This window comes from Zalophus californianus, chromosome 13 (assembly GCF_009762305.2).
Source record: "Zalophus californianus isolate mZalCal1 chromosome 13, mZalCal1.pri.v2, whole genome shotgun sequence".
In the NCBI taxonomy this organism is placed as follows: domain Eukaryota; kingdom Metazoa; phylum Chordata; class Mammalia; order Carnivora; family Otariidae; genus Zalophus; species Zalophus californianus.
In genome coordinates, this window is record NC_045607.1 from 7,239,665 (window position 1) to 7,255,075 (window position 15,411).

The 15,411-nt window shown below is 56.1% G+C and overlaps 1 protein-coding gene across 8 annotated transcripts in view; it reads right to left on the reverse strand.

Moving 5' to 3' along the window:
• The window catches only part of SPTAN1 (spectrin alpha, non-erythrocytic 1), a 61,328-nt gene that overhangs the window by 704 nt on the left and 45,213 nt on the right, over positions 1-15,411 (reverse strand). For 4 of the 8 annotated variants that reach the window (XM_027616924.2, XM_027616923.2, XM_027616922.2 and 1 more), the window contains 18 exons: positions 14,629-14,733; positions 12,458-12,666; positions 11,336-11,456; positions 10,997-11,118; positions 10,530-10,662; positions 8,986-9,084; positions 6,751-6,910; positions 6,013-6,089; positions 5,233-5,442; positions 4,659-4,955; positions 4,188-4,300; positions 3,778-3,795; positions 2,502-2,564; positions 1,230-1,284; positions 682-878; positions 515-568; positions 287-433; positions 54-201 (listed from right to left, as the gene is read on the reverse strand). In XM_027616924.2, the coding sequence (XP_027472725.1) occupies positions 54-201; positions 287-433; positions 515-568; positions 682-878; positions 1,230-1,284; positions 2,502-2,564; positions 3,778-3,795; positions 4,188-4,300; positions 4,659-4,955; positions 5,233-5,442; positions 6,013-6,089; positions 6,751-6,910; positions 8,986-9,084; positions 10,530-10,662; positions 10,997-11,118; positions 11,336-11,456; positions 12,458-12,666; positions 14,629-14,733 (2,328 nt within the window). The remainder of the gene's footprint in view (positions 1-53; positions 202-286; positions 434-514; positions 569-681; positions 879-1,229; positions 1,285-2,501; positions 2,565-3,777; positions 3,796-4,187; positions 4,301-4,658; positions 4,956-5,232; positions 5,443-6,012; positions 6,090-6,750; positions 6,911-8,985; positions 9,085-10,529; positions 10,663-10,996; positions 11,119-11,335; positions 11,457-12,457; positions 12,667-14,628; positions 14,734-15,411) is intronic. The other 4 variants (XM_027616928.2, XM_027616927.2, XM_027616926.2 and 1 more) reach the window with 1 other exon arrangement.

A 15,411-nucleotide genomic window follows, 5' to 3' on the forward strand; every position in this document is an offset into this window, starting at 1 on the left:
CTCCAGCCCCCAGCCCCGTCCCCAGGGCAGGGAAGCAGAGCAGAGCCCCAGACCTGGTACAGCTCCTCCTTGGTCACGTAGGGCTTTCCCTCAGAGCTCAGGGCCCGGAAGGCGCTCTCGATCTCCTCGCTGGATTTGACATTCTCCGTTTCACGGCTGATCATGAAGGCCATGTATTCTTGCAGGGAGACGTGGCCGTCCCTGGAGAGGGGCAGGGGCGGTGAGCCAGGAAGATGCGGGATGATGCGGAGGCAGAGCCGCCGCCACTATCCTCCCCCCAGCTCACCTGTTTGGATCCACGGTGTCTAGGATTGCCTCGAACTCGGGGTCGGGCTCCCCTTCCTCCACCATGGGCAGGTCATACCCCAGGGAGCGCAGGCAGGACTTGAACTCCTGGTGGTTCAGCCGGCCCGACTTGTCCTTGTCGAAGTGTCTGCCGCACAAACGGAGGGCTGCTCAGCACGGGCCCCGGCGCTGAGCCCACCGCCCCTGTGCCCGGGGAGGCCACACTCACTTAAACATCATGCTGAATTCTTTGAGGGCCTCCTCAGTCACTCCGGTTGTGTTCCTAAAAGAACAGGATGGAGTGAGCAGGTAGCACATTCTGTTCCATCCCAGTAAAGTGAATGCTGGACGCTGGGGGGCATAGGGGCAGGGGGCTGCTATGCTGGGAGCACGGACCTGGCCTGGATCTGCTGCTCCAGGTTGTGCTGCATGCGCATGCCCAGCTGGTCGAGCTGGTCCCACTGCTGGGCCAGGCCCACGGTGCTGTGCTCTGTGTACTTGTTGTCCAGGATCAGAGCCTCCTCCATGGCTGCCCCCAGGTCCTCAATCTTCTTGAGCTGACTTCTCATGGCTCGAATCTCCTGGTGCTTGCGCTACGGGCGGGGGAGCGAGGGTGTAGGGGACAGTCTCGCCTCGGTCACCGGCCCCGAGAGCCCGTGTGAGAGCCCTCCCGGCCCGAGGCCTGCGGGGCTGCGCAGGACGGCAGGAGGGGCAATCCAGCAGCCTCTGCCCAGGGAGGGGCGAGCCAGGGGCAGACTGCCAGGAGAAGTATACACTAAGGACCAAAGGACTCTCTTTCTTTTCAAGTAAGACCCCACAGGACAACTGTCAGAGACAAAAGACTTTCTTTAAAATGATGGGGTCCTGTGCTGCTTTATGCAAAGTGAAAAAGAACACCCACCCAGCCTACTTCCTGCCTGGCTTTAAACGAAGGGGGTGCTTACTTTGGTAGCTTCAAGCTGGGATTCCAAGGTCCCAGATTCTTCCACCATGCAGGACCTAAACACAGAAGCACAGTGAGGCGCAGGAGGGCCTGATCGTGAGCTCAAAATTAGCCCCAGATAACAGTGCCTGCTGTCTTGAAATTCTTTTTCTGAATCTCTCTCATCGAGGAAATGGCCGCCATCTGCTATGGGCCGGCTCTTCCTAAGTGGCCCCGGGAGCTGGGAGGGCAGGTAGTCTTTCTCCTGCTGCAGAGACAGGACGCCACTGCCCCACGTGGTGGGCTACCTGCCCCGGGCCAACTGGGGGTCCTGGGCCGAGCCCTACCCAGCCTGATCCCAGGCTAGGACCCTTCCTCATGGGGCTCCTCTGGCCCAGCCAGGCTGGGACCTGGCCCCTCACTCAAGCGAGGCCCTCAGGGGCACCTGAGGAACAGAGCGGAACTGTTCCACGGCATGACAGAGGGGCCTTGGGCCTGACAGCACGCCCCACTACGGCCACTGGGGAGGAAGGCTGACAAATGGAAAGCCACCCCCAGAAATCCCTGCAGGTTCCTGAGCAGGGGAGCCCCATTCTAGGGTGTGACAGCTGTGGAGGAGACGCAGTCAGATGACCCCTCAGACACGGAGCCAGGATGCTAAGAGATCACGACCAGATTGGGTTTTAAAAGTGATTCTAATTCTGCCCAAAGGAGGGAGGTGGCTGCGATTAAGCCCCCGATTCAGGCTCCGTGAGACCATCTGGGCCAGAGGCTCCCAGGGCCAAGTTCCGAAGAGCAGCGGTGCCCCAGGGAGCCTCCATCCTCCCGATGTTACACAGTGTGAGGTCACAGAAGGCCACCAGTGAACGAAGACAACAAACGAGTCGGGGTTACGTGCAGGGATGAGTCACACTGTGCGCATGGCCTTGGTGGGATTTTAGCCCGGCCTCCCCTGCACCCACGTGTGCCCCAACCTACCCTTTCGGCACCCAGCGAGCCAGGGTTAGCTCTGACATTTCCCTAAGTTCAAAGTGCTCGAGCAAGGCAAGGCACCAGGCTTCCTTGTACCCCAGCAGATCAGACTCACAGTCACGCCATGTCCCCCAGGGAAAAGCAACCCCCCGCCCCGGACCCGGGGGCAGGAGGCTGGGAGCTGGTGCAGTGGGAGGACAGACCCCTCCTTCCCAAGCGGCCGAGGGCTGTGGGTTAGTCAGAAAGCGGAGCCGCCTGGGGAAGTCAAGAGTGCGCTGGTAAAACCACAGTGAGGGAAGAAGAGAAATAAGAAGAGAAAAACCTTCCAGACAGATCATCCCCAACTTCATACTGATAGACACGAATGACCCGACGGTACGCTATGCTAGTCAAAGAAAAGAAACCAAATGAATACACGGAAGGCACGGGCAGGCAAGAGCAGACCGAGACAGACACGCGCCACGAGGCCCAAGCTGGTAGTGCACAGGCGGGGCCGCCTGGCGCCCAGGCAGGGACCTGGTGGGGCTGGGCCGCCGGCCACAGGGAGCACAGCGGGCCCGGGGCAGCGCACACTGGGACCAAGCAAGACGGGACGGGGCTAGGGAGGAGCCACACGGGAAGGGAGCATGGCACCCACGGCGACGAGACCAGATCGGCAGACACAGCCACAGGGCTGGGGAGGGGAGTGGAGGCCAGCTGGCTAATGAACTCCAGCTACAAACTGTGATCCCTAATCACCACCCCCCCACCCCCCACCCCCGCTGCTTTCAGCACAGGTGGTCACGTCAGCGCGCACCTGTTTCTCCTGGTGCCACGGCTCAGCTGTCCCAACTACCCGTCTGCGGGACCCCAGGAGCGCTAGTCTCAGCCACTGAGGTTCCCCCCGCCCCGCCCCAACCCCGGCTCTACATGGGCCTGGCAGAGGCCAAAGCCTCGAGCAGAGGCCGCTTCCAGGACTGGACTGGGCAGGGCCGCCCTGATCCTCCCGGGGGGGCTCCTCCCCAGCCTCGTCTCTCCATCGCTCTAAACTCCGGGCACTTTTGCCTTTTATTAGGGCAAACAATGCTCTTCCCTTTCCCCTGGGAACACTGGGGGGGTGGGTCTGGGAGGGGTGTCAGTGCACAGCTGGGGACTCACTGCACCCGCTGAATCTCCTTCTCCTTCATGACCATGACCTCCTAGGAGCTAAGTATGGTCCCACTGGACACACGGGGAAAAGAAGCAGAAGAGAAGTCCAGTGAAATCCCAATGGCTGGACAGCATGGGGTTTCTCAGAGGCTTTGGACCCCAGCTCTGGCCCTCTGCCTTGGTCACATCCCCTACCTGAGAGCACCCTTGGAATCTGAACAGGAAGATGGGAGGGCTCCCTTCCCCAGACCTCAGGCTGTCAAGGGCTGTCAAGGACACGCACTCCTTGTAGGGTGATGGGGACAGAGCTGGGGTGAGGGTGGGCTGGGGGAAGTGCAGCCCGCCTGGGGCAGGAAGGCCCATCCTGGGATCCTCTGCAAGCCAGGCCACAGGGGCACGGAGGGCAGGGGGACAAGCACACAAGACACCACCACACCACGAGCCCGGAGAAACAAGAAGACAATATTAACCCATCGAGGAGATACGTTCTGTGCAGACGGGATCCAAGCAGCCGCAAGACAAGGTGGCGTCCAGACAGCAGCAGTCGGGAGGTGGGGGACGGAGAGAGAGACACAAGAAAGAAAAGAAAAACAAAACCAAGAACATCAGTGCCCACGTTGCGTTTGACTGTTCTGTGCATCACCGAGGTGCTACCTAGGACTGACCGCCGGCCACGCACGGTCCCACCCAAGCAACTTGACCTTCAGGAAAAGTACCTTCGAGAACTGCCCCCCACCCCCCACCCGCCCTGGCTCGAGCCAGACCAGGGCGGGCCCCTAACCCTTCTTTCCTTCCTGCGAGCGTGCCTTCCAGTTTCCCGCAGGGCTCCCCTCCCGCTAGAGCCAGGGGCCCGGAGGCGCCGGGGGGTGGCGGCGGACACCTGGTCTCCTGGATCCACTGGTGGAACGCGTTGGCGTGCTGGGCGAACTCCTGGCGCAGCTTGTCGTTCTCCTCCTGCCGGCGCTGCTCCTTCTGCAGCTCCAGCTCCCGCTCCTAGCGCCCGGAGGGAGGAAGAGGCCGTGTCAGTGGGGCCCGTCCTGCCCGCCAGCCTGCCCTCGGGCCGGACCAGGGGCCTTACAATTTCAGTTTCTGGATGCTGAACGTGACCAGAAACCATCGCTTTGTGGGGCAGGGAGGACCGCATGTTGACATCAACCCAGAGGAGGAGCCTGGGAGACACTCAGGGAGCTCAGAACCCTCTGTTCCCCGGCTGCTCACAACTGGCCCCCCAAGAACTCTGGCAAGAGGCGAGGGGAAGCGGCTGCTGGCCGCCACCCCCGCCAAGCACCCCCCGCCCCCGGCCCGGGCCCCTAAGCCCCGGCTGACGGCCCTGGGTGGGGGCGGCGCACACCTTGATGATCTTCTGCAGGTTCCTCCACGTCTCCTCCAGGGCCTCCATGGTGAACCAGGTGTAGGGGTTAGAAGCCACCCGAAAGCTCTTGATCTGGCGGTCCAGCTCGGCCAGCTGGCTGAAGTCGGCCTGGGCAGAGCTGAGGGACGAGCGGAAGGCGTCGTGGGCCTCACGCAAAGCTCTGATCTCCTCCAGGGAGTTGCAACGCACGGGATCGGTCAGATCCTCTTCGGCGTTTTCGAACCAGCTGTTGAAGGCAGAGGCCTTTTTGGCGAACGTCAGGAAGAGGTCTTCCACCTGAAAGCAGAGCAGCCTGCGTCAGGGCGCCGTCAGGGCTGCGTGCACCACGCTTGGGCGGAGGCCACGAGGCAGGATAGGAAAGGCAGCGGTCGTTCCCGGGGCGGCCGGGGCAAGCCGGGTGCTCCCACTTCCATGTCTCGAAAGGCCTCTTTCTTCCCTCGCCACCCTTTCCCCTCAGTCTGTCCTGGCTGCTTCGTCGGCCAAGGGCCCTCAGCTGGGTTCTGGCAGCCTCCCCGCAGCCGGGCCGGGGAGCTGCGCAGGGGCCCACCCTCACCTTGCGGAAGTGACTCTGTGCCTCCAGCAGCTTCTTCTTGCGGGCGGCCGAGTTGGCCAGAAGCTGGCTCCATCGCTTCATGAGGGAGGCGTGCCGGGCCTCAATGGCCTTTGACTGAACGTGCTTGGCGGCCAGCAGCTGATCTTTGAGGGCGGTGATGTTGGCGATGCCCTCCTGCTGGAAGGCCTGCAGGCCAGCGTCAAAGGTTTCCTGGAACAAAGAGTGGTGCGCTCATCTGCAGGGTCGCTGGGGATGCTAGAAGCCACCCTTTCGGGGTGCCTCAGCTCGATGGGTCTGTTAGGCCAGCTGCCCAGGCCACACTGTCAGTCCCAAGTCCCCACCTTCTCCTGACATCCCCCTGCCCCCCGGGGAGACTGAGGTATGGGGGGTCGGGGTCCCCTAAATGTGCCCCACTCTCCCCACTACCTCTGCCCGGGACGAACGCCTGCCTCTGTCCTGACCACCTGGCAGTTTTCCCTTCGTGCCCTAGCTTAGATGCCCCTCCTCTGGGAAGACTTTCCACATCAGCCCCTGCTTGCTGGAAACCGGGTCAGACAGCTCTTGGGGGTTAAACCCACAACACATTCTGCTGCGCTCCACCCTGGGAGGGCCGTCAGCCTGTAGCCCAGATGCCTCGTCTGGAAGCTCCCCGAGGACCAGAACGACCTTGCTCACTGCTGAGCCCTTAGAGCCTTTCTCAGTGACAGACGCCAACCACCATTCATGTACCAGGAGGTACTATCTGCATACATTTCAGTCAACAAAGGGGCTGCCCCTGACCTGCTTGGTAAGGAGAGTCTGGACGGAAGACAGGTCTCGGCCATAATCATCTGTCTTCAGGCTGTTCTCCTTTTCACCTAGGAAACCAAGCATGGGAAACAGGCCAGCCTTCTTGGTACAGGAAAGGGAATTAAGAGTCTTCTTTGTCCTCAATATTCAAGAAGGCCTCCCGGGCAGCCTATCACCCTGTTGACATTTACAACCCAGACTCTTAACAGCAGGCTCTGACCCCACGCTGGCTGCTCCTTCCTCCCTGCAGCCCGGGCCCCCTTGGCTAGCTGTGCCAGGAAGAGATCCTTCCAGCTCATCCCAGCTGTGGTTCAACTACCACGTACGTGACAGCAATCACCGGGGTCACAGGGGTCCCAAAATCAGAGTGTAGCTCCCCCTCGCTCGGGAGCCAGACCACGCCCTGGGCAGCTAGTGGACAGCTCGGGACAGCACAGCTGGGGGGCCCGCTGCTGCGCCATTTTGTTTGTGCTGTGATGCTGATTGCTTCCCCCAGGGTTTAAAGATTTTTGTTTTGTTAACCCTGGTGCTGGTCCAGTGCCTGGCACCACGGGGGCCCCCGCTCTTGGCCGCAGGACATGGCTTCTTGTTCTCTGAAATGCCCATGTCACATCTGTTTCTTCTCTGGAGAAGACCAACTGCTTAGGTAATAAACGAGCTATGGCTCTGGAACAATCTTCCTGGCCTGGGAGAAGAGACTGGGGCCGGGCCGGGCGGGACAGCGCTCACCAATCCAGGACTCCACCACGTCAGCCTTCCAGTTGAACTGAAGGAAGGCCGAGTTCTCCTCAAGCTTGGCCTTCCTCTGGGCAGCAGCTTTCTCCAAGTCTGACACCTTCCCATTCAAGCCCTTCATCTTTGACGAGATGTTCTCCTCATGGTGATTGTTCTAGGCCACAAAGAGAAGGCATAGTCTGGTCAGCCTTACCTCCTGCTGTGGCTAGATGATCCACGGCCACCCTGCCGGGGACGGTGCGCCAGTACTGGAAGGCGGACCCTGCGCCCCCCGCCCACCACCTGCCACTGGGGGGAAGCACAGGGAAGGCCTTTCTAAGGGCAACATGAGTAAAAGCAATTTCACTGATAGGAATGAATCCTGAAGAAAGGAAGAATGAGCTGAAACACCACAACGATGTATTCATTAGTATTCCAGAAAGCAGAAAATTAGAAAAAAGTGTAAATAGTTAAGACTTAAACAAAATGTGATACATACAAACAACGACTCGTATAACATAAGCAATAAACACGATGGTCAGAAAGCGGACACTGAAAATTCTTGAGCCCCAGACACTCAGATTCGGTCTTGGAATAACTGAATTTGAAAACACACAAGGCAGCATAAAATTTAGAGAGAAACTCAAGGAGGAAACAGACTGTTGCTGACGGTAAAGCACCAGGCTTTTGTTGGAAAGCTGCAGAATATTCAAACCAGTCACTGCACAGCCAGAAAGAGCAGAGACCGTGACTCGGGGCTGCATGTGGGTGACGATCGCCCACAGCCCTCATCCCTCCCTGTACACGGTCCGGACCGGAAATCAGCTTGATGTTAGCTTATTTGCCCATAAGGGCAAGGGGAAAAAAGCTCTCTAGTGAACACGGATTTGAACATACTTATTAACTCCTACGAACCAAATCTCTAGTCTCGAGATCATGCTTACTGGAACAAATTACATGATGAGAAATCTTATCTACTAGTTACATCTGTAACAGGAAATTATCATTGTGAAAAGTGGCTTGTCGGGGCTCCTGGGTGGCTCAGTTGCTAAGCGTCTGCCTTCAGCTCAGGTCATGATCCCAGAGTCCTGGGATCAAGCCCGCGTCAGGCTCCCTGCTCAGTGGGGAGACGGCTTCTCCCTCTCCCACTCCCCCTGCCTGTGCTGTCAAATAAATAAATAAAACCTTTTTTTTTTTCAAGATTTTATTTATTTATTTGAGAGAGAGAGAGAATGAGAGATAGAAAGCACGAGAGGGAAGAGGGTCAGAGGGAGAAGCAGACTCCCTGCTGAGCAGGAAGCCCGATGTGGGACTCGATCCCGGGACTCCAGGATCATGACCTGAGCCGAAGGCAGTCGCTTAACCAACTGAGCCACCCAGGCGCCCAAATAAATAAAACCTTTAAAAAAAAAAAAAGTTGTTTGTCTTAGGGACACCTGGGTGGCTCAGTCAGTTAAGCCGTCTGCCTTTGGCTCAAGTAATGACCCCAGGGTCCTGGGATCGATGCTCAGTGGGGAGTCTGCTTCTCCCTCTCCCTCTGCCCCTCCCCACCACTCCTGCTCTCTCTGTGTCAAATAAATAAAAATCTTTAACAAAAAAAAAAGTTGTCTGTCTTGTGGTACCGAATACCTGTCACCGCACCTAAGTGATCAGCGGTGACTAACTGGGGACCAATGGCAGCACCACGTTTAGTCTGGAACGCTAACACGCCGGCGACTGGACTTCACTGCTGGGGAGAAAGCCCCCGGACCCCTCCCATCTGCGCTCTCGCTCAGGGGTTGTTTGAGCGAAACCCAAACTTTGTGATTTTAACACATTCATTTCTAAACCTGCCAGGCTTTGTAGAGAGACATGTCGATGGAACAGGATCTATCCTATGTAGGAGTGGCTCTTAAGATTTTTCTTGTATTTCCAACCACTTCTATCAAGAGCTTGTACCACCTGAGAAATAACCTGAGAGAAGAGCTCTGTGGGAGCACCGGGGTCACTGGACGCCTCTCTGCCTAACCCACGCAGAAAGCGTACGTGCTGCACAGTGACCTCGCTAACTGGCTTCACGAAGGGGGAAGACGTCCAACCAATCACAGAATCTTTCTGTTATGAAATACGGCAGTGGAAGTGCTCCCAGTCACCGTGCAAACCTTTCATGGGTGAATATTCCAGGAAGATGGGCTTTGTGGGGCCACGGTGGCCTGAGCATGGGGACGTCGGGTGTGGGAAGTGAGCGTCTCACCAGCAGGCCAGGCTCACCTTCTTGATGAGGTCCTGTCCATTGCTGCAGACGTCATTCACCCGGTCCTTGTGTACTGTGAAGTCTGTCTCAAAAGCTTCATGTTTCTTCAGTAAGCCCTGCAGTGGGAGCAGAAGGACCAGTGGCTGAGAGCCTGGCATGCGCCGGTGGGCGGGCCCGGTCTCGGGTCGGAGGAAACCGAAGCTATAAGGTGCCTGCCCTCACAGGCAGCCCAGTCTAGTTGGGGGCCGAGGCCACAGGGACCGACATCGACAGGTAATTACAAACGTGGTAAAACCCAGATGCAGCAAGGATAACCGGCAGAGGCCGAGCTTGAGAAGGGACGCCCGGGTAGGCCTTTCCTGAAGGGGGTGAGCTCTTGCTAATCAACCAGCACAGCGTCCCTCTTCCCCTCTGGAGGACCACACAGAAAACAATAAATCCCATGCGAGCTTAAGATAGAGCCCAACAAAGGGTTTCCCCAAGTACCGCTCCTAAGGGACCTTCCAAGTGTCCCTGTCCTCAGTATACCTCAAGGACCAGAGACAATGGCTCTGGGTGGGCTTCCCGGGAACGGGTCTGTGCAGGGGATGGGAAATCCCTCCCTCCCTCTAAGCCACCTGAAGCACCCGGACCAGCCGAACAGGACACCCACTCTGAGAACATGGCACAGGGACTATCCAGACTCTGGGGAATGCAAACTCTGCCTCCACGGCCAGTGGCCCAGATCTGGGAACATTTGACCATAAAGTGTGGCTCCTCCCAGCAAGAGGGGAGGCGGTTCAACTAGCCCATGGCTCTGGGCTGCTTGCGACCACTCTGACAGAACATAGCACGGACAATGTCACGTGACATCTGAGGCTAGGCCTTGAAGCTTCCGCCTCTGCCACTTTGAATGCTGCCTATGGAACCGGGGCAGGGCCACTGAGGGAGGGAGGCGGGGGGGGGGGGGGGACGGAGTTGTGCCAGCTGCCAGTGACATGATCGTGGCTCTCTCAGGCGGTCACACAGCGTAGTGAGGGCAGAGGCTGAGGTGTCCCCCCCCCAAAAGAATGACGTCCTAACCCCTGGCACCTACAAATGTGGGAGATGCAGAGATAATCAAGTGAAGAGGCTCAGATGCGGTCACTGGGGTGGGACCCTACTCCAGGAGGCCTGTGTCCTCGAGGGGGAACTCTGGACCCAGTCGGCCCGGAGGGAGAGCCCCGGGCACACGGACGCGGAGAGAAGAGGCGTGAAGAGCGGAAGCTGCGGTTATGCTGCCACAAGCCTGGGAATGCCAGCGAGAAGCTGGAGGGCAGGGCTGAGCCTCCCCTAGAAGTTTCGGAGAGCGAGGCCCTGTCTGCACCTTGACTTCGGACCTCCGGCCTCCAGAACGACAGGACAGTAATGCCGAGGGTGTGCCGCGGCGGCAGCCCCTGGACCCCCACGGACCTCAGGGACCCGTGGCACCGGGGCCACCATCTCCAGCATGCGGGCTGGAGGCCTGGGACCAACCAGGGACACCAAGGCTGCCGGCTGGGAGAACAAGGCGAACGGCGCGACCAAAGTCAGCTTCTCGGACCTGGATAGCGGCAAGCGTGTCTCCGTAATCCTCACTGGCTACCAGAGTCATCTTCTCGTTGATCCAGGCTTCCTCCTCTTCCACGTTGGCTACAAACTGCTGATACTCCAAGGATTCCTCAAGCCGCTGACCCCTAGTTACAGGACACACAAAACACCAGCCATTAGTATCGTCCAACTTCAATTCCGAGAGCAAACACGTGTTTAAAAATGTTCCTGACAAATGCGGGACGTGACTGGTTCCACGGAGCCGTCTCTGTAACACGAAGCAGACGCACTGTTGTTCACTCATGAAATTCTGGAACCATGTGCTGGGTTCAGATCCCTGTAAGCGGACGGGCTCGGCACGGACCGGCCAGAGCGGCTCTGAAACAAGCCGACCGTGGACCCGGCTCGCCGCAGACGAGGGCCCAGGTGGTGGCAGGAGGGCCTGCCACACGCAGCACGCACGCTGTCCCCACCACTCACCGCGCTGCGGCCAGATGCTTCAGCTCCTTCCAGTGCTCCACAAACTGGGCCAAACGCTGCTGAATCTCCTCCTTGCCAATGGTGTTGTCATCAGACAGCTTCTTCCCAGTGTCCAGGACACCCTGACAGGCAAGGATTAGAGTAACCGCTATCACCTGCTCTTAGATGCGGCCAGAAAAAGGCGCTGGCATCAAACCCAGGACTTTTCTTCCGGGTTTGGAACGAGGGGTCGTAGACACTGCAGACCTCAGTGGGATGAACGAGAACGAAGGGCTTCTCCGTACATCATGTGGGCCCATCGGTCCCTGCTGCCCCCTCGGCCGGAGGCGCCCCCCTCACCTGAATCGCTGGCTCATGGGCAGCCAGTTCTGCCTCCAGCCGCTTGTGCTTCTTCCTCAGGTTCTGAACACCTGTTAAGTCTCGGCCGTAGTCCTCAGAGCTCACCAGCAGCTTCTTCTCCCTGGACAACACAGGTAGGTACTCTGCAGCCCTGTGCTTCCACCCGGACAGGTCTGCTCAGGAGCCGTGAGGTCTCCAGACCCCATGATGTCCTTCACCTACACCTACCGATCTCGCCACGAAAATCCTTGCCAGTCTTCTGGAAATAAAAAGCCTCTATTTCCAAAACGAGGAGCATCGATGTAGGAATCTAGAAGCACCTACCAGGCTCAGGGTGTGCAGAGAACAAGGAGGTGCTAGTGGTGTCGCCCTACCAACCCTACTTTAGCAAATGTGCAGACACCACCCGTAGAAATATATAAAGATACGGACAGAATTATTTAAGGAAGTGAGGAATAGGGGCGCCTGGGTGGCTCAGTCGTTAAGCGTCTGCCTTTGGCTCAGGTCATGATCCCCGCATCCTGGGATCGAGCCCTGCATCGGGCTCCCTGCTCAGCAGGGAAGCCTGCTTCTCCCTCTGCCACTCCCCCTGCTTGTGTTCCCTCTCTCGCTGTCTCTCTCTCTGTCAAATAAATAAAATCTTAAAAAAAAAAAAAAAAAGGAAGTGAGGAATAGAAGACAGGATTTTTTTGTCCTTTGAAAATGGTGTGTTTACAAAATGCGACACCACCACTGACTGCAATGGGGGAGGAATTAAAAACAAACAACTCTCCTTCCTTCAAGGACTGATCCTGCCCAGGGTATCAGGCTGTCTTTTCCAGAAGGGCATTCGCGAATCTCCCCGGGGATCCCAAGGCAGGGTCTATACAAAGTCTAGCTCAATCATCACGTATTACTACATGGAGTAGCCATAGAGGCCATCGATGGCCCTATAACTGCACACCTGGGCATCAGAAGAAGCCAAGGTGTCCCATGGGCCAGGCTCCGGCACACTCTGGGAGAGAGCCAAACCTCATGGCCAGGCGGCCCGGAGCTCCGGACCCCCACTCAGCCTGGGGCTCCCAGTGCCTGCTCAATGGGCATCCCGGAGGACCCAGACTGTGAAGCCCCGAGGACACGTACTTGATCCAGGACTCCTCATCATCCATGTCCCGGAAGAACTGGTGTAGGCGATGCGATTCATTCAGTTTGGCTCGCCGGGAGGCTGCCATGCTCTTGATCTTCTGGAAACGACTGTTGATGGTGTCCCGTTTATCCTTCACTTGGGAGGTGTCGAAGGCACTGCTGGTCATCAGGCTGTCTGCTTGGCTGTTCAAGTCCTTCAGGCGGTCCTGGGGCAGGGGACGCAAGGGGAGGGGTGAGAAACCCGGGTTTCCCATGAGTATCTGCTTGAAAACCAGAACTCTGGAATTCTTCACCGGCAGGCTGGCTTTGTGGAGTGCTGACGCTCTCTCAAGGTGTCCTATGGGGATCCCTGGGGTTCTAAGAGATCAAAATTATTTTTGTAATGCCACAAAGACATCACTGGCCTTTTGCACCGTGTGGACGCTTGCACACGGTACGACAGCCGTGCTGGGGGTGCCGATGTCTCCACTCAAGAGAGTGACACACCGTGCCAGGAGGACTCCGAGCTGCGGTAAAAACGTGTTCTCACTTAAAGACATCCTTATAAAAGCCAGAAGTTGTTGATTTTATCAAATCTCCATCTTAGAGTACATGTCGACAACAATATTCTGTGTGACAAAATGGGAAACGCACACAAGCACTTCTGCGGCATACTCCAGTTCAAGGACTGCCCTGAGGAGAAGCCGGTGTCCTGAGCCGAATTAGCCCCTTGTTTGTGGGCTGTCCTTCTGAGAGAACAATGACCAGACAGACTACAGCCATGCAGACTTCGGTGTCTGACAGAGACTTGCTCCGAAAGAATGAAGTCAACCTGTCACTTTCAGGAAGGCAGAGTTTGCTGCTACTGATAAAACCTGAACTTTTAGGCGAAAATGAGAATTCTGGAAGAAGTGCGTTCAACCTCCATGAGCATGACAGCCACTCGATCTGTGAAGATTTTCCTTTCGAGACTGGCTGTGATGTCAGCGCACGGGACCAGAGGCAATTCTGCCTAACTCAACAATGTTTTCCAAATGATTTTGTGACATCATGCACGGGTTAAAAAAAAACAAACCATTCCGTGTCTAAGATGGACCAGGGGATTTTAATATTAAATGGGATGAAAAAGTGACTGACAGGGTTTCAGAGTCCACTCTGCAACTCACCTTGAAGCGACTAGCACGTACTGACTGGTGTCAGAGTATCCACAGTCATCTGAATGAACAGACTGCTCACTTCTCCCACCTCCCGGCGGGAGGCTGGGTTTCCATCCTATCTGACACACTTGCACAGACTGAATTCAGAGGCATCTACGAGAATCCAGCTGTTTTCTATTAAACTGGACGGAAGAGATTTGCAAAATACAGCCAATGCCGCTCTTCTTACTATGTCGTGTTTTGGTTGCGGATAAACGCAGTTATCGTCCATAGAAAGTGCTACTCATGTAAACTTGTGACGGGCTTATTATTACTTTCAGTAAATGATTTATTTCTCAGATTTACTTTTAACTTTTCATTCTGAAATAATTACGGACTCACAAGAAGTTGTAAAACTAGCACAGCTTCAGAAACCAAAAAACAGCACAGCTCCTGTGTGCCCTTCCTCCAGCTCCCCACCAGAGCAGCAGGCTCCACAGCACACCAGCAAGACCAGGCCACAGACACCGGTGCAATCCACTGGTGCAAAACCACAGGTTTCACCAACTTTACGTGCATCCATCCGTGTCTGCGTGGGTGTGCGTACGTCATTGTGCACAATTTTCCCCTCCATGTAGATTCCCGTAACCCAAACCAAGATATATCCTTCCGCACAAAGGACTCGCCTGTCCCTTCCTCACTGCACCCCATCCCTGTGTCTAACTCCTGGCGACCACTGCTCTGTTCTCCATCTCTATAATTTTGTCATTTTGAGAATAACAAAAAGTCCTTGATGTTGTCTTTTTAAAAATTTAACTTTTAAAATGTCGTTTTTTAGTAACGGTAAATACCTTCAGGCAAAACCCACATAAGCAAACTCCTTCAGGGACCTTCAATAATAGCGCCGGGTATAAAATGGCCCCGAAGCCACAATATTTGAGAATGCGGCTTGAGGTGCCGAACACCCTGCTCCTCCCCTACGTGTGCCGGTTCTCCTAAAGAGTCAAGCACAGCTGTGTCCCGGATGGAGCCTGCCCACCCCTGTCTGATCACCTCATGGGCAGATATGTCCGCCTCCAGCAGCTGATGTTTCTTCAGCAAGTTGTTCACAGAAGCCAGGTCTTTGCCGTAATCCTCAGATGCCAGAAGGGCCTCCACCTGGCAGTGAAATAGAAAAGGGGAAAGGTTATGGTGTGGTGCCCAGTGTGTATGATGCACAGCGGGTGTTCTGGAAAATCCAGCATGCCCAGTTGTTTGGCCAGGTCTTTGGCCAGTTGCCAACTTGTCAATCACAAGTTACGTTGTTACAGTGACCCCGCCTGTATCAGCCCGTATGGCCTGAGTCCTTCCCCTTTCCTGTCAATCAAATGCAGACTTGAGGACCTAGGACTTGAAATACTACAGCTCAAGGCAGGGTCCCGGAGCCTTCACGGAGGTACAAGGGGCAAAGATTAATACACGAAGATGTTCAGTGCGGACGTCCCACCAGAAAGCTGGGAACACCCCAATGTCCAACGCAGGAATGGTTAAATTATGGCATGACTAGGACGGACTTACGCAGCTGTTCAAACGTTTAGGAAGAATTCTTAATGACTCAGGATAACACTCCCAATACGTACTCATGAAAAATTGCATTCTGAACTATGTATAAAAATATAGCTACACTACTGTTGATGGAAATAAGTGCAGACTGGAGAGAAATACTAACAGTGCTCTCTAAAAATTTGTTTCTTTCTGCTTTCTGTACCCCTGAATTTTCTACTAACTCTGGCTTCCTGACTTAACTGCTAGTTTGGTTTCTATCTGGGCACAGACTCGATAGAGCTGCCTGCCACA